At 39.9% G+C, this 18,461-nt stretch overlaps 1 protein-coding gene across 6 annotated transcripts in view; it reads left to right on the forward strand.

The window, feature by feature from the left end:
• Nucleotides 1-143: 143 nt before the first annotated feature.
• The window catches only part of FANCI (FA complementation group I), a 74,562-nt gene continuing 56,244 nt past the window's right edge, over nucleotides 144-18,461 (forward strand). For 4 of the 6 annotated variants that reach the window (XM_025438528.3, XM_035714545.2, XM_035714547.2 and 1 more), the window contains exons 1-9: nucleotides 144-220; nucleotides 3,738-3,840; nucleotides 7,601-7,673; nucleotides 13,001-13,131; nucleotides 13,597-13,753; nucleotides 13,834-13,891; nucleotides 15,994-16,035; nucleotides 16,554-16,677; nucleotides 17,094-17,179. In XM_025438528.3, the coding sequence (XP_025294313.1) occupies nucleotides 3,757-3,840; nucleotides 7,601-7,673; nucleotides 13,001-13,131; nucleotides 13,597-13,753; nucleotides 13,834-13,891; nucleotides 15,994-16,035; nucleotides 16,554-16,677; nucleotides 17,094-17,179 (755 nt within the window). In that variant the 5' untranslated portion in view covers nucleotides 144-220; nucleotides 3,738-3,756. Of the gene's footprint in view, nucleotides 221-493; nucleotides 516-3,737; nucleotides 3,841-7,600; nucleotides 7,674-13,000; nucleotides 13,132-13,596; nucleotides 13,754-13,833; nucleotides 13,892-15,993; nucleotides 16,036-16,553; nucleotides 16,678-17,093; nucleotides 17,180-18,461 lie in introns of those variants that run through there. The other 2 variants (XM_025438529.3, XM_035714548.2) reach the window with 2 other exon arrangements.

Raw genomic sequence — 18,461 nt, forward strand, 5'->3', positions numbered from 1 at the left:
CGCACGCTCTCCGCAGTCCCGAATGCGAGTTTGCCTGCTGCGCCTCCCCGCGACTGCGAGTGGGAACGTCCGAGGACTCCCTGCCCCTTGTGCTTTAATGGTACACCCCACGCGCATGCGCCTGGGCAGCGGAACTAAGCGGCGGGAGGCGGGGCCTGTCGTGTCCCGTGACGGAAGCGCGGCTGCGTGCGGTAGCGCGGGCTTTTGGAACTTTGTTGTGGTGAGGCCGAGGGGACCGTGCGGAGGGGCTTCGCTGGCTGCGCGGGTGCAGGGACTCGGCGCCGGGGTGGGAGGCCGCGGGGCTGGGAGGACTGGAGGGCTGGAGGGCTGTCGTTTGCAGCCGGCGTTCTGGAGTTTCCTCCGGCCTGTCTCCCGCCGCGCCCCTCGGCTTCCCGGGCGTGCTGCACTCTCCGCTCTCCTGTTAGGTTATTTTCTCCGTCGGGGCTCAGCTCCCGGGGCTGGGACGTGTCACCGTGTCTCCCTTCCTTGGCTATCGCCGGCCGCCTTGCTTCCGAGTTTGTGTTTACATATTGCTGGGGGTGGGGGTGGGGGATGGGGGCGGCGCGAAAACCCGCGCGTTGCTCGTCCCGGAGCCGCGCTGGTCTCAGCGCCTCTGGGCGGGGTAGTGCGCGCGCTGCGGCGCTTCGCCGCCGCCTGGGGATTCCTCAGCTCTGGTTTTCCGCCGAATTTAGCAGATGCACCTGCTGCTATCGCTAGTTTTCAGCATGTTCTCCTTCTGGCTGCACGTCTCTCTGCATTTTCTCAATCCTCCCCGCCGAGGCCCTGCCGGGGGCGGGGGGGGGGGGGTACTAAGAGCATGGGATTTGGGGGTCTGGAGCCAGACAGACCTGAGTTTCATTTCTGCCTCTGCCACTGCGGGCCAGATTCCAACCCTCGGAGAAATTATTTAATCTCCCCAAATCCTGAAAGCTCTTCATCTAAGTTGGGGTAATAACCCCTCCTTCATAGGGTTGGTATGAGGATCGAATTAATGAATGTAAAGGGCTGGGCCAAGGGGCTTGACATTTCATTGTAGGGACTTCAGTAATTCGTTTGCTCAGCAAATATTTATGGGGCACCTATTACTAGAGAGGTACTGTGATTAAATAGTGGAGGTTCAGGGGCGCCTGGGTGGCTCAGCCAGTTAAGCGTCTGCCTTCTGCACAGGTCGTGATCCCAGGACCCTGGGATCGAGCCCCAGTGGGGCTCCCTGCTCAGTGGAGAGCCTGCTTCTCCCTTTCTCCCTCTGCCTGCAGCTTCCCCTTCTTGTGCCCGTGTTCTCTCTCTCTCCCTCCCAAATAAATAAAATCTTTTTAAAAAAGAGAAAAGGGTAGTGGAGGTTCATGGTAATAAACAAAACCAGACACGCTCCCCCTCCCCCCAGCCATGGACTTTATAGTCCATTGGGAGATGGTCCTTAATCTAGTAATTACAAATGGCATGATAAAGGTGTACAGATGGTAAGAGAAATGACTGTTGTCTTGATATAACAGGAGAGCATTTAGGGGCACCTGGGTAGCTCCGTCAGGCTTTGGGTTCTTGATTTTTTTTCTCAGGTCTGGATCTCATGTTGTAAGATGGAGCCCCTGGTAGGGCTCAGCGGGGAGTCAGCTTGAGATTCTCTCCCTCTCCCCTTGCTTGCTTGTTCACTCTCTTCCTGTCTAAATAAATAAATCCAAACGCAGGGCATAGTTAACCTAGACTGAGTTTCTGGGGGAAGTGTAGATTGAGCTGAGATCTGAAGGATTTGTAGGAATTGAGGGGCAGGGAATGAAAGGAGGGGTATGTATAAAGGTTCCAGACCAAAAGTCAAGTGTAAGGACCTATGGCAGGAGAACTTGGAGGTTCCTGAAAGCAATTCACTGTGGCTGGGGAGTATAGCGATGAAGGGGATTTAGGTGTAGGCCAGACCCTGCAGGACTTCATTATCCTAACTTTTGGATATTGCACTGGTAGAGCAGTGGAAAGGCTCGGAAGAATTTTAGGGTGAGGATGGAATGGAGGTGGAGGGAGTTTAAGCCACATAATCTGGTCTGTATTTCAAAAAGATTAGTTGCTGTGTGGGGGACAGGTTAGGAAGCTTTTGTAGTAGTTCAGGTGAGAGGTGACGGTGGCTTTGGAGTGATGTGGCAGTAGTGGATCTGAGAAGTAGATTTGAGAGATGTCTAGGAGGTAACATTGCCAGGACTTGTAGTGGATGGGAAGGATGAAGGTGAAATTGTTAAGAATGTTGTCTAGGCGTCTAGTTTCAGTAGCTGGGCGGAGAATGGTACACTTCATGGGGATGGGAAACAGGAAGAAATACAGGAGGGGGAGTAGGTCTTTGCACCAGTCTGCATTTCCCCCTTCCCATAATTTAGTGCATAATAGCTGTGCACTAAATCCTGCCTCTTGGTATAAGTTTATTTCATCTCCTTTACATGCCCCAGAATCACCACCCTAATATGGGCCTTTGAGTCCATCACTAAAATAGCCCTGATTAACTTCCTAGTCTCTGTTCTTTGTCCTTACTCTCTCCCCACTTTAATCAAGGTGTTAGTGCTAGATTGTTTGCTCAAACACTTTGTTCAGTCTGAAACAGGCAGAAATTGAATGAGGCAGATTCTTTTTTGGTCCAGAAATTTTGGTTGCTATTATTTACAGATTAAAATCGAAATCTCTTAATCTGGCATTAAAATCTTGCACAGTTTAGGGGCATCTGGCTTGTTCAGTAGGTTTAGCATGCAACTCTTGATCTTGGGGTTCTGAGTTTGAGCCCCTGTTGGGTGTAGAGATTACTTAAAAATAAAATCTTAAAAAAAAAAAAAAAGATTTTACATGGTTTATTCCCAGCCTATCTTTCTAGCCTTCCTACTCATTACTTCCATACTTGAACTTCACACTTCTATACCTCATTTTCTCTTAATAGGTCTTTCAAATTCTCCTACAAAGGCCTTTGTTCATGACATTTTCCTTCCTGGTAGCATATTAAGTACACCACCTGGTTGTCTTGACTATCTAAATTTAATCTCTAAGTTCCAGTTCAAGCTCCCTGCTAAGAAGCCTTTTTGACCTCTGGGCACACATTTATGTCATTAGTCTTATTAACTTCTCATTTGTTTTATGCCATTTAATTGGCACTTTGTATTTACAGTGTTGTTGATATGTTACTTTATCAAATATCACTTTATTATGTGCTTGTGATACATATTCTTGTGTATATGCTTATAATTATTATTTGACGGCAGCCCGGGTGGCTCGGCGGTTTAGTGCCGTCCTCAGTCCAGGGCATGATCCTGGAGTCCCAGGATCGAATCCCACATCGGGCTCCCTTCATGGAGCCTCCTTCTCTCTCTGCCTGTGTCTCTTCCTCTCTCTGTCTCTCTCTCTCTCTGTGTCTCTCATGAATAAGTAAATAAAATCTTTAAAAATAAATGAAATAATTATTTTTTGATACACTATTAAGTGGCAGCTTTGTCTAGGTAGTGTGCTAGGTAGATGCTAAAAAATATTTAAAATGGGGGCAAAAATTATGGAACTACTTGTCTAGAGGGCAGATTTCTAATATGGAAATGCCAGATTATTTTGGTTTAGAAAAGAATCACCTACTCATACTAGTTAGTAATCCTTAGCCTAATGAGTACCTGATGTGTACATGGTCTATAATATGTATGAAATACTCAGTTAACAAGTAGGGAAGGAAAACAGGCTTGTTTACTGCTGGAAGTTTCATCCAGTTCTGACACTTTCCCTTACAGTTCCCTGATATGTGCAACGATGGACCAGAAAATAATATCTCTGGCAGCAGAAAAAACAGCAGACCGACTGCAGGAATTTCTTCAAAGCCTGAAAGATAATGATGTAAGTATTAGGAAGCACGTTCTGCTAAAAGCGAATGTCAAGGATGATGACAAATTCAAAGGACATTTAAAAAAATTATTCTGCCACTTGGTCTACCCCTAACTGTTCTTAGGAGACAAGGTTAGTTAATAACAACTCAGATGTAAAGAAATGGGGGAAAGGAAGAGAGATAGACAACAAATAGGCAACGTTTATATACAGCTATATGACATTTAAACATTTGTGCAACTGTGTATATATAAACAAATTACTGTACTTTTTTTTTTTAAGATTTTATTTATTTATTCATGAGACACACAGAGAGAGAGAGAGAGAGAGGCAGAGACACAGGCAGAGGGAGAAACAGGCTCCATGCAGGGAGCCTGACATGGGACTCAATCCCGGGTCTCCAGGATCAGGCCCTGGGCCGAAGGCGGTGTGAAACCGCTGAACCACCCAGGCATCCCTGAAGTCAGCATTTTAATGGGAAACCCTAGAGGCATGGTAATGAGACCACTGAGACCAAGAACCAGGCAGCATGCCTACTGTCTCCACTACTGTTCAACATTGTCCTGGTGTGTTAGCCAGTGCAGTTAACCTAGAGAAAACAAAGGCAGAAGAATAGGAAAAAAGATATAAAGTCATCTGTCTTTGCAGATGTCCTACTAGTATTCCTAGAAAACCAGAAAGAATCTGTGATCAAACCATCTACAAGAAGCAAGGTAGAAGGGTGCCTAAGTGGCTCAATCAGTTGAGTGCTTGCCTTCTACTGAGGTCATTCTAGGGTCCTGGGATCAAGCCCCACATGGGGCTCCCTGCTTACTGGGGAACCTGCTTCTCCCTCTCCCTCTGGTGCTTCCCCAGCCTATGCTCTCTCAGTCTCTCTGTCAAGTAAATAAGTAAAATCTTTTTTTTTTTTTTTTTTTTTTTTTTTTAAAAAGAGGGCAGCCCATGTGGCTCAGCGGTTTAGCACCACCTTCACCCCAGGGCCTGATCCTGGAGACCTGGGATTGAGTCCTGCGTAAGGCTCCCTGCATGGAGCCTGCTTCTCCCTCTGCTTGTGTCTCTGCCTCTCTCTGTGTCTCTCATGAATAAATAAATAAAATCTTTAAAAAAATAAATAAAAAATAAAATGAAACAGCTACTATTTCTTTCCTGTCAGACTAGGAAAAGAAATGAACACCTCTATACATTCTTGGTGAGACTGGGGTAACAGTCACTCATACAGTGCTGGTAGGAATGCAGAAATAGTAAGACCGTGATTAGAATTTGATGCTATTTAACAAAACTGCATTTCCCCTCAGCCCACTCACTCCACTTCTAGGAATACCCTAAAGATGGCCTTCCAGCAATACGAAGTTATATTATGCACACAGTTATTCTTTGAATCTGTGAAAAAGAATGAAGTTCACTCTGGACTGATTTTGATTTCCAGGAGATATTATTAACTTAAGATGAAAAATGTGTATTATTCTACCTTTTACATAAGAAAGAAGGAAATAAAGCATACGTGTATCTGTGTATCCTTATAATAAAGAAACTCAGGAAGAATTCTATAACCATACTGAAGGTGGGGAGGAAGAGGAAAAAAAAGGAACTAATCCAAGTATTTGACTCTGTGCCCTCAGCCCTGGGCAGGGGATTGAAGGGAGAAATACAAATAAACCATGAACTTTTTAAGTAGGATTTTTTTTTTTAAAGATTGGTTGAGACTTAAGATGGTTAAGTCTGTTGAGAACTCCCCTTCTCTGAGGGCTGTGTCAAGGGCTGACTATTCTGTTGGAGGTTTCAGGTGAAGCAGTCAGGTACTTCCTTATTATGTATTTAGGAAGGGGGAGATGGACTCCAGTCCAAAAGACCAGGCAGATGTAGTTGTGGAAGAGAACAAATTCACGTTTTATTAGTCTTGGCTTCTGTGACACTTCATTTCTCTGGATATTGACAACCTTACTTCTCAGTGTTTATTGGCTGCTGCTCCTTTTAAATCCCTGAATATTGGTGGTTCTCTTTTTACATCTTTCTCTGAATGATCTTGTATGTCTCATTGAACTCTTTCTTTTCAAGCTTCATTGTGGCATTATCCTGTTAACTACTTGGCATTTCCACTTGAACTAAGAAGTAGCTCTGAGCCCCGCATCAGAAACTGGTACCTTGCAATTCGTGGTACCTTGCAATTCGTTTTAACAAACTCTGGGTGATTTAGATGCTAAATACCTAATTTTCACCATGTCAATGGCTCATGCCACCATTCACCCAGTTAGTTGCTTAAGCTAGAAATGTTAGAATCCTTCTTGATTTCTGTTTCTTCATCACACCCTCTTTTCACTGCTCACCCATGAGGAAGTCCATCTTAGTCCATTCAGGCTGTTATAAGAAACTATGGCAGACAGGGTAGCTTGTAAATGAGGAACATTTATTTTTCCTGGTTCTGTAGGCTGGAAGTCCGAGATGAGAGTGCCAGTATGGTCAGATGAAGGCTCCCTTCTGGGTTGCAGACTTCATCTTCTATCCTCACAGTGGAAGGAGATAGGAAGCTCGGTGGGCCCATTCATGGGAGTTCTACCCTCCTGACCTAATTATCTCCAAATATTATCGCATCAGGCATTAGGATACCAACATACCAATGGGAAGAGGGTGGAGAACATAAACATTCAGAGCACAGCAAAGTCCTATTGATTTGAGCTCTCAAATACATCTTCAGTCTATCTCATCATCTTTATTAGTTTGCCAGGGCTGCCGATTACAAAAGCGCTACAAACAGTAGTTTAAACAAAATTTATTTTTAGAGTTCTGGAGACTCAAAGTCCAAAATCGAAGTGCTCGTAGTGTTGGTTTCTTTGAGGCTGTGAGAAACCTAGCTTCCAGGGGTTTGCTGGCTATCTTTAACTTCTTAGAAGAAGATAGAAGTTAACGTCCTTAACTTCTATCACCCTGATCTCTGCCTTCATTTTCACATGGCACACTTGTTATACATGTGTCTCTCTGTCCAAGATTCCCCCTTTTATAAGGATAGTTGTATTAGCACCAACCTTAATGACCTCAACCTAACTAATTACATTTGCAACAGCCCTCTTTTCAAATAAGGTCATATTCTGGGGTCCTGGGAGTTAGAACTCTAACGTGAATTTGGGTGAGGGGGCACAGTTCAACCAGTAGCATCTCCCCTGCTGTCTGGGCTATACCACTATCACTTTTGAACAGTGTAGCAGTCTCCTAACATATCCCTATTTCACTCTTAAACCCCCCCCACACAAGCCATTCTCTACATAAGGAGCAAGACTGATCTTTTTTTTTTTTTTTTTTTTTTTTTTAATTCATGAGAGACACACACAAAGAGAGAGGCAGAGACACAAGCAGGCTCCATGCAGGGAGCCCGATGCGGGACTCGATCCTGGGACTCCAGGATCACACCCTAGGCCGAAGGCAGGCGCTAAACCGCTGAGCCACGCAGGGATCCCAAGACTGATCTATTTGAAAACATTCTTTCACTCTTCTCTTTTCTCTCTTTAGCAAGTTCTGTTGTACTTAGACAATTACAGAATGAAGATAGGAATAAATTTCAGTCTGACAGCCCTGCATCATGTTAAGATCCACCTTGCTAAAAAAAAATAAAAACAAAACAAAAAAAATCTACTCTGCTCTATCTAAATCAATGTTATTTGTGATACTTGAAGTCTCTGAAGGGTATGAACCTGACAGATGACTCACATTGGGAATTTAAGTCATTGGAGTAGAGAAATTGTTGCCAGAGACTTGTAGCTTTTTCCTTTTTTGATTGCAGTTGGCTAATCTCCTTCAGAATCAGGCAGTGAAAGGAAAAGCTGCCGGAGCACTCCTGCGAGCCATCTTCAAAGGTAATAATAAATGCCACTTCTACCCCCCTGGGTTGGGTGCATATACTGCTACTTTTTTTTTTACTGTTTGAATGAAGCTTTCCTATGTTTTCAGGATTTTACAAAATCAACTACAGCAGCAGTCTCTTGTCTTGTGGATTGAAATAATTTTACTGAAGGAGGTTCAAGTGGGTACCTGAGATTGTATTGCTGGTTTGGGGGCCCATAAAGGACGCACATCTTAAAATCCACTTTGGTTTACTTGTGCTTTTAAAATGGTAGAGAACAGCAACATTGAGTATTTAATCTGTGCTTAACAGGGGGCAAGTGAGCGTTGGGGTTTCATGATTTGGAATATCTCAGTGACTTCTATATTATGTTCCTATCAGCACTGAATGAGGATGATGATTTCTCTGTAACCTTGTCAACATTTGTTACTGGCTGTCTTTTTCATTGCAGTCCATACTAGGGAAGATGAAGTGGTATCTCACTGTGGTTTTGATAAGCATTTCCCTGATGGCTAATGATGTTGAGCATCGTTTCATGTGCCTACTGGCCATTTGTGTATCTTCTTTGGAGAACTGTCTACTCAGATCATTTGCACTTTTAAAAATTGGATTGTCTTTTTATTATCGAGTTATAATCATTTCTTATATATTCTAGATATATGTCCCTTATTAAATATATGATTTGCAAAAATTTTATCCCGTTCTGGGTTGTTTTTTCACTTTTTTGATAGTATGCTTTGAAGTGCAAAGTTTTTTGATGTCCTTTTTTTGTTTTGTTTTTTGTAGCTTGTGCATTGGGTGTTTTATTTAAGGAACGATTGCTTAATCCAAAGTCATGAAGATTTAAACTTCTATTTTCTCTTCAAAGTTTTCTAGGCTTACCTCTTACAGTTAGATCTTTGATCCATTTTAAGTTTATTTTGGTGTATGGTGTGAGGTAGGAATCCAACTTCATCCTTTCTTGTTTTCAGTAGCCCCTTAACTGAAAATCAATTGCCCATTAATGTGAGGGTTTGTGTCTAGACTCAGAGTGCTAGTCCCTTACTCTATGTGGCTCCTTATGGCAAGACCATGCTATTAATCACTGTAACTTCGTAGTACGTTTTAAAACTGGGAAGTTTGAGTCCTCCAACTTTGTTTTTCTTTTTTCAGGATTATTTTGGATATTCAGGGTCCCTTGTGTTTCCATATGAATTTTAAGATTAGCTTATCAGTTCCTGAAAAAGAAAAGCTGGAGTTTTAGCAGAGATTGTGTTGGGTCTGTGTATGAATTTGAGAAGTATTGCTATTTTAGCATAAGTCTTTGATTACATGAATATGGAATGTCTTTCCATTTACTTAGGTTCTCTTTATTTCTCAGTAATATTTATAATCTTCAGAATACAACTCTTATACTTTTCTTAAATTTCTTCCTAAATGTTCTATTTTTTATTATATTGTAAATGGGATTTCTTAATTTAATCATCTGATTGTTCATTACTAATGTATAGAAATGCAGTAGGCTTTTTTTTTTTAAGATTTTATTTATTTATTCATGAGAAGACACAGAGAGAGAGAGGCAGAAACATAGGCAGAGGGAGAAGCAGACTCCCTGCAGAGAGCCTGATGTGGGACTCAATCCCAGGACCCTGAGATCATGACCTGAGCCAAAGGCAGATGCTCAACTACTGGGCCACCCGAGTGCCCTAGGTGTAGTGTTCTATAGATATGTTAGATCTAGTGTGTTGTTTATGTGTGTGTCCTTGTTGATCTTCTAATTGTTCTATCCATTATTGAAAGCAGGATATTGAAGTCTTTAATTATTGTTGAATTGTCTATTTCTCCAGTTCTGTTGGTTTTTACTTTGTGTATTTTGGAGCTCTTTTGTTAAGTACTTATATATTTGTAATTGTACATACCTTGATGATCTTTTAATCATTATAAAATGTCCTTTGTCTCCAGTAGTAATTTTTGTCTTAAAGTCTACTTTTTTCTAATATGTATATAGCCAATCTAACTCTTTGGTTACTGCTTGACTGGTAAATCTTTCTCTGTCCCTTAACTTTCAAACTGTATACCTTTGAGTCTAAATTGTGTCTCTGGTTAACAGCATATAACTGAATTTTTAAAAAATTTATTCTGCCAATCTCTGTCTTTTGGTTAGAATGTCTAATCACCTTATTGTAGTTATTGATAAGGTAGGGTTTACATCTGCCATTTTACTCTTTATGTCTTTTTTTAAGTGGTGTGTTTGTTTTTGTTTTTTTTAAGTAATCTTTACACCCACTGTGGGGCTCAGCCTTACATCCTGAGATCAAGAGTTGCATGCTCTGCAACTGAGTTAGCCAAGTTCCTCTGCTTTTTTTGTCTTATGTATTTTTAAAATTTATGTGTTTTGGGGATACCTGGGTAGTTCAATGGTTCAACATCTGCCTTTGACTCAGGGCATGATCCTGGGGTCCAGGATCGAGTCCCATATCAGGCTCCCCAGAGGGAGCTGCTTCTCCCTCTGCCTGTGTCTCTGCCTCTCTCTCTCTCTCTCTCTCTGTGTGACTATCATAAATAAATAAAAATTTTTTAAAAATAATAAATAAATAAAATCCTTTTTAAAAAAACTGTTCTGTTTAAATATTTTCTAGTGTACTATTTTCTAATATACTATTTATTAAATAACAGTCTAGTTCAGATTAATACTAGCTTAGTTTTAATAGTTTATAGTACTTTGTTCTGTATGTAGCTTCTTTCTCTTCCTCCCTCTTTTGTGTTGTTATTGTCATACAAATGACATCTTTACACATTTATGCCCATCAGCACAGATTTATAATTACTACTTTATGCAGATCTTATAAATTAGCTAGGAGAAAAACTATTTACAAATAAGAAGTACATTTCTATTGCCTTTTGTATTTTCCTATGTAGTACCTGTACTGGTGCTATTTCATGTGGAGTCACGTTACTTCTAGTATTCTTTCATTTCAGCCTGAAGGATTCCCTTTGGCAGTAGGGTAAGTCTTCTAGCAGCAAATTCTTTCTTTCTGTTGTTTATCTGGGAATGTCTTAATTTCTCCTTCATTTTTGAAGGACATTTTTTCTGGTTGTAGAATTCTTGGTTGATAGTCCTTCTTTCAGCATTTTGACTATGTTACTATGTTTTTTTCTGCCTTTCCATGTTGTGGGGGGGGGGGACAGGGAGGTGTTTTGTTGCTTCTGTTGTTGTTTTTGAGAAATTGGCCGTTAATTATATTGACTATCTCTTTTCCAGATGACTTGCTTCTCTCTTATTGCTTTTAAGATTCTGTATTTGACCTTTTTTAAGTATACAGTTCAGTGGCCCTAAATACAATAATTAGTCTATCTAGAATTTTAATACTGTGTTGAATAGAAGTGATAAGAGTAGGCATCCTTATAGTTTTCATGTTTTATGGAAATGCTTTCAATCTTTAGTAATTGGATATGGTGTTAGTTGTGGATTTTTCATATATGGCTTTTGCTATGATGAGGTGTCTCTGATTTTGACTGTTTGCTATGGTATGTCTAAGTGTACTTCTCTTGTGTTTATCATTGGAATTTATTGAGTTTCTTAAATTTGTAAATTAGCATTCATTAAAATTGGGAAGTTTTTGGCCATGATTATTTCTTCTTCTTCTTCTTCTTCTTTCTTCTTTCTTCTTTCTTCTTTCTTCTTTCTTCCTTCTTCTTCTTCTTCTTCTTCTTCTTCTTCTTCTTCTTCTTCTTCTTTCTTCTCCTTTTTTTTTTTTTTTCTTCTGCAAAAAGCTTTATTGTCTCCATTTGGCCCACGTTTTGGGAAAGGGCTCCGGGATGGTTAAAAAGCTGCCTAGTGGCTGCAGGGAAAAAGGTTCAGGCACAAGCCCTGGCACCGGGGGTTGCCAAAGGAGCCCCTCCTCAAAGGCTGCTGATGATTTCTTCTTTTTACCCCTTTCTTTCTTTCCTTTTCTGGATTTTCATTGTGTCTGTGTTAGCATTCATGATGATAGCCCACAGGACTTTGAGGCTCTGTTCATTTTTCTTCACTTTCTGTCCCTCAGATGATAATCCCAGTTGCCCTATCTTTAAGTTCTCTGGTCCTTTCTTCCATCAGGTCAGATCTCCTATTGAGACCTTATCATAGGTTTTTCAGATCAATTATTTTTTTTTATTCCGGAATTTTAATTAATTTATTTATTTACAATTTCTCTTTTTTTAAAGATTTGACAGAGCATGCATGCATGTGCATACATGTATGCATGAGTGGGGGGAGGGGCAAGGAGAGAAACTCAAGCAGAGTCCATGCTGAGTTCAGAGCCTGGAGTGGGGCTCAAGCTCATGACCCTGAGATCATAACTTGGGCTGAAATCAAGAATTAAATGCTCAAAAAAAAAAAAAAAAAAAAGAATTAAATGCTCAATTGACTGAACCACCCAGACGTCCCTACTTATTTATAATTTCTGTCTCTGTTGATATTCTCTACTTGGTGAGATATTGTTCTTATATTTCCTTTAGTTCTTTAGGCATGGTTTCCTCCTCTTCTTTGAACATACTGAAAACAGCTGATTTAAAATCTTGTAAACTAGCATCTAAGCTCTGTCAGGGACAGTTTTCTATTGATTTTTCCTTTTTCCTGTTTACGGGCCATACTCTTGGGACATTTTTTTTTTAAAGATTTTATTTATTTTTTCATGAGAGACAGAGAGAGAGGCAGAGACATAGGCAGAGAGGGAAGCAGGCTCCTCGCAGGCTGCCCAATATGGGACTCAGTCCTAGGATCCCAGATCACGACCTGAACCAAAGGCAGATGCTCAACCACTGAACCACCCAGGTGCCCCCTCTTGTGATATTTTGTGAGAATTCTGGAAATCAGATAACCACTCTCCTCTCTTAGGATTGTTGTTTTTGATAGTTTTCATTATTTCTGTCAGTTTTCTTACTGCTTTTATGGAGGAAAGGATTTTCTGAGGTCATTATTATTCTGCCATTCCTGCTGACATTACTCAGTGATGATGTTTTGAAGTGGAATATGTAAAGACATTTAATTTGTGTTACTGGACCCAAAAAGGCTCTGAGGTATCTTAGAAGGTATTTCCCCTTTTGTACTATAAGCTTATGTTAAAAATTTAATGATATAAATAAAAATTAATGATATAGATAGAGGAAGAAAAGATGACATTTGAGTTATCTAATTTAAGTACTTTTGTAAAGCTCCTAAATTTTGCTGTTCTAAACACTATAGCAATCAGTAGTTTGATAATTCTACTTCTATATTAAACTATAATGCTGTTCGCTTTTCCTATTTGCCCTTCAACTTTATAAGACTTCTTCTTTTCTTCTTTCTTTGTTTCTGTACCATTCGTTTAAAACAATAAGGTTCCCCCTGCTCTGAGGAAGCTGGAGCTCTTAGGAGACTTAAGATATACATTTGTGGTATTCACTTGGTGGAATCAGGGGATTTGCAGAAAGAAGTAGCATCCGAGATCATAGGATTACTAATGCTAGAGGTAAGATAGAAAACAAAAACTTTTTTGGTTTTGGGTAAATTGGCCGGAGGCAGGGAGGGTTGTAATTTGTTAAGGGTGGGAAAACTTAAATGTGCCAAACATAGCATAGTTCCTACTATGAATAAGAACTGTTAAAAAAAAAAAAAAAAAGAATAGTTGATGGATGAGCCATAAACCCATGTTTATGTTAATTTCTGATATTGTGGGTATCTGATATCTTTGAAGAGTATTTGAAAACATTGGAAAAAAAGAAAACATTGGAGAACTAATTTAGGATTTTGACCTTTGAAATCTTTTACAATTATAAGTTTCTCTAGATCAGAACGATTTCCTGGATCCCTTATAGGACCAGTTCTGGGTTTTAGTGCCACTTCTATTAATTCAGCAAAAGACACTGCTTTGTGGAAAGAGATACCAAGACTCTAGATTTCTGCTTAACATTTTCTTTATCCCATGAATTTTTAGGCTCATAATTTTCCAGGACCATTGCTGGTTGAATTAGCCAGGGAGTTTGTTGGTGCTATCGAAGAGGGCAGCTTAACGAATGGAAGATCTTTGGAGTTGTTACCCATTATTCTCACTGCCCTTGTTGCCAATAAAGAAAATCTCGCTTATGGAAAAGGTAATTTTCTTTGAATTTTAGTGGCATTTTCAGCTAGTCACTTAATCAGATTTATTTCTCAGTGTATTTTGCATTTCTAGGTGTACTGAGTGGGGAAGAATGTAAGAAGCAGTTGATTAACACCCTGTGTTCTGGCAGGTAAGTCTTAAAATGTGTAGCACTTTCTCAGACATACAATTGGCAAAAAAACAGGATTATTGTTTATATCAGGAATTTGTGTCATTAAGTTTTTAGTCTTTTTTTGTTTGTTTATAATGTACAACTGTAAAACCATTTAGTCTGTGATGAATTTTTGAGAAATACCTATATTTTCTGTTCTAAGACTACAATATAGTTTCTCTTTACTTGATTGTTCATCTTAAAGCAGTTTTGTCCTCCAGTGTTTTATGGACTCCCAAGGTCCTTAAGGCTGGGAAGTCACTCTGCTGCTGTATATCTTTTATATGTTTTTTGAATGGGTGGGATATATAAATAATGGTTGTATCTTTAAACCAGAAATATGAGAATCTACTTTAAGGAAAGATTCCAACATAATAAGAAAATACTCATACATACAAATGTTCAACCCAGAACTTTGTGACCCGCTTAAGCGTTACAATGATAGAGAAATGTAGGTTATGGTGTGTAACCTATGTTAGGTAAGATAGAACACTCCATGAAACTTAAACCCATTAAAAATGAGATGCACAAAACCACCAAAGATGAAAACTTCTTGCTATATAGTCAGTGAAATAAAGAGAATACTTGGTTGTAAAATAGAATGATTACATTTGGGTACATTAAAAAGAAACAGAAGGGAGCCCACAAGATTATGTAAATCAGAAGTAACAGCTTTTATGACATTATAAGTATGTATCAGCTCACGTGTGCTTATCTATTTGTTTTTAAATTAAAAATCTTAAAACATAAAAACAACAACAAAAAAAACGGGCAGCCCCGGTGGCACAGCGGTTTAGCGCCGCCTGCAGCTCAGGGTGTGATCCTGGAGACCCTGGATCGAGTCCCACGTCAGGCTCTCTTCATGGAGCCTGCTTCTCCCTCTGCCTGTGTCTGCCTCTCTCTCTCTCTCTCTGTCTCTATGAATAAATAAATAAAATATTTAAAAAAAAATTTTTTTTTTTTTAAAGAGAGGCACCTGAGTGGCTCAGTGGTTGAGCTTCTGCCTTCAACTTAGGTCATGATCCCAGGGTTCTGGGATTGGGTCTTGCATTAGGTTCCCTGCAGGGCTGTGTCTCTGCCTCTCTCTGTCTCTCATGAATAAATAAATCAAATCTTTAAAAAAAAGATTTTTTTTTTAAGTTTTAGCTTTAAATAATCCCTATATACCCAACATGGGGCTTAAACTCGACCCTGAGATCAAGAGTCACATGTTCCTCACAGAGCCAGCCAGGCTCCCCTTGTTTGTTTTTAATACACTAAAGAGTTTATTCAATACACATTGTAATATACCTTGCATTTTTCTTTTTCTTTTTTTTAAATATTTTTTTTAATTTTTATTTATTTATGATAGTCACACAGATTGAGAGAGAGAGAGGCAGAGACACAGGCAGAGGGAGAAGCAGGCTCCATGCTCTGGGAGCCCAACGTGGGATTCGATCCCAGGTCTCCAGGATCACGCCCTGGGCCAAAGGCAGGCGCCAAACCGCTGTGCCACCCAGGGATCCCACCTTGCATTTTTCATTTAACACATCTATTCATGTCGGTATATACAACTCTACATCATTCTTTTTAATAGTTCCATGCTATTCTGTTGTAAGTGGCTAATCTCCAGTTGTTAAGAGTAGGGTTTTTTTTTTTCCCAACAAATAATATATGGTAATTTGGGTTTTTTGCTACTATAAAAAGTGTTGCAATGAACATCCTTAGATATCTAGGTGACCTTATATAAGCATGTACTTGGGATATATTTCTAATACTAATTAGGGGATCTGTGGTTATTTGCATTTTTAAACTTGATAAGTATTGTCAGCTTGTCTTTCCAGAAGGGTTATATCAGTATATACTATCTAAAACAGTATGTGGAGAGCATTTGTTTCCCAAAAATTCCTAGTACTATCACCAGACTTTTATTTTTATAGTTTTAGAGGTTAAAAGCTGTTATTTCATTGGTTATTTTATCTTGTTTTCCGGTGGTACTTGAAATGGCCTTAATTTTTTCCCTCCTTATTAATTTTTTCAAAGTAATATGCAAATAAGTTAAATTGAGATAAATTTTCATACTTGTCATTTTCTTTAACCAGATGGGATCGGCAATATGTAATCCAACTCACTTCCATGTTCAAGTAAGTATCATTATTCCCTTTTCTCTTTATACCCTGCTATTTGAACTTGCCTGCTAGAAATTGAAATTTAGGAAGCTCACACACTGCTTTCCCCCAATTAAGAGTATTTGTACCTCTCTTTTCTAAGATTTTCTCCCCTCTTTTTACTTTAATTGCTTATTTAAAGTATAACTATGGTTTCTTTTCCAATGTGACTTTGCTTATGTAAGTTTTTTGGTCCCCTTTAAAGTTCTCTCTTTGGGGAACCCTGGGTGGCGCAGTGGTTTAGCGCCTGCCTTTGGCCCAGGGTGCGATCCTGGAGACCTGGGATCGAATCCCACATCGGGCTCCCGTGCATGGAGCCTGCTTCTCCCTCTACCTGTGTCTCTGCCTCTCTCTCTCTGTGTGACTATCATAAATAAATAAAAATTAAAAAAAAATAAAGTTCTCTCTTTGATAAAAACCAAAGGTCAGTTATAATATTCTGGTATCTCCCAAATTAGGCCATAGCTCTGGCCTTGAGAGTCTTTGATCCACAGGGATGTCCCTCTGACTGCAGAAGAGGTGGAATTTGTGATGGAAAAAGTGTTGAGAATGTTCTCCAAGTTGAATCTTCAAGAAATACCACCTCTTGTCTATCAGCTTCTGGTTCTCTCCTCAAAGGTATAAATAACAAATATACAGATGTTTTTTATATCTCTGGTGGAATGATCAGTTGGGCCATTCAGCTTTTCATACTCTTGGCTTACATACTAAGGCATAAATGCTTTCATTTCATGTCTGATGATATGATGGGTAAAAGGATCATGCTTCTCAGCCTCAGAAACCTATATGACTCTTGTACTCTCACAATCTGTGTATGCGTGGTAGCAGAAGGGATGAAGATCTCAAAGAGGGTGGGCTAACGGCCCCTTAACCTAAGTCTAACACTAAGATGCATTTCAAACACAATTTCAACAACAAAAAAAAATTCTATAAATGCTTAGTGTGACTTCAGGTTGTAATTTACCTATTTAGGAAGTTCAACTTGGTGATCTTGTCTTTTATGAGGAGACCTTACCTGTTCTGTATTTTTTTAGGGAAGCAGAAGGAGGGCTTTGGAAGGAATCATAACTTTCTTCAGCGAGCTAGATAAGCAGCACAATGAGGAACAGAGTGGTGATGAGTGAGTAATACAGTACAGAAATAAAATCTTTTTTACAGTTGCATCTTATGTGTGTTTTACCCTTGTTATTTAACCTTCCAGTCCCTACCTTCACCTCAGCACAGAACTTCCCTAGTCCTCTCTGAGCTGCTCAGTACTAAAGCAGCCTCTTCGCCTTGCTCATTTACAGCTCTTCAGGAGCAGAGCAGTAATTGTTGTGTAAATTGCAAGTTAATAAGCTATTTTTATCTGTTCTGAGCCAGAAACTCTTTGGCCCTGGGGCTACAATGATGAACCAGTCAGGCAAGGTCCCTGTTCTCCAGGAGTTTAAGTATTGGTGAGAAGAGAACAGGAAATAAATAAAAATATTAGGAAGTGCTATGCAGGTAACTCAAATGGATGAAGTGATAGTGACAGTGTAGCTACTTAACATTGAGTGGTCAAGGGAAACCTCTTGGAGAGCGTGCCACTTTAACTGAAGCCTGAATGATAAGAACCACAATATATAAATCAGAGAAAACATTCTCAGCTAGTGGAATAGTTAACGTGTCTGAAAAAGATTTTTTCTGAAGCACCTGTGCCTGGTGCTGTTCTAAGCACCTTAACCTCACAAGAACCCTATTTTGCTTCTACTTTATGCATGTGGAAACTGAGGCACAGAGGAATTAAGGAATATCCCAAGGTTATATATAGTAGTAGAGCTGAGAGTTCAATCAGGGCAGTTTGGCTGCAGAGCTCATGCTGTTAATCCAATTGCAGCCTACCGCTTCTACTCTAGGGTAACTTTGTTATTTGGCTTGAGCAATTGATTAGAAGGTGGTCTTATATACTGAGTTAGGAAAGACTGAAAAGCAGATGTAAGACAAAATAAGCTCAGTTTTAATCATGTTAAGTTTCAGATGTGTATTAGCATCCCATATGGAGGTATTAAGCAGAGAGTCTAGAGTTAGAGGGAGAGGTCAGGACTGGAAATAAGAGATTGGAAAGAACTAAAGCCACAGGACTGACTGGGGAATCCTAGGGAAATTGTGAAGAAAAAGAAAATCAAGACTGAGCTCAGGAGCATTCCACCACGTAAAGCGAGGATGAGCCAGCAGGGAAAAAAAAAAAAAAATGGAGAAGAATTGAGTGACAGTACACCAGAAGAGAAGAGAGTGTTTCAAGAAAGAAATTGTCAACTGTTTCATGTCTGCTGAGGTGTTAAGGTGGAACTAGATTATTGGTTTTGGCAACATAGAGGTCATTTGTAATTTACAAGAATAGTCAATTTGAGGAGAGTGGGTGGAGAGGGGCAGAAGCCTGG

This window comes from Canis lupus, chromosome 3, assembly GCF_003254725.2.
Source record: "Canis lupus dingo isolate Sandy chromosome 3, ASM325472v2, whole genome shotgun sequence".
NCBI classification, from domain to species: domain Eukaryota; kingdom Metazoa; phylum Chordata; class Mammalia; order Carnivora; family Canidae; genus Canis; species Canis lupus.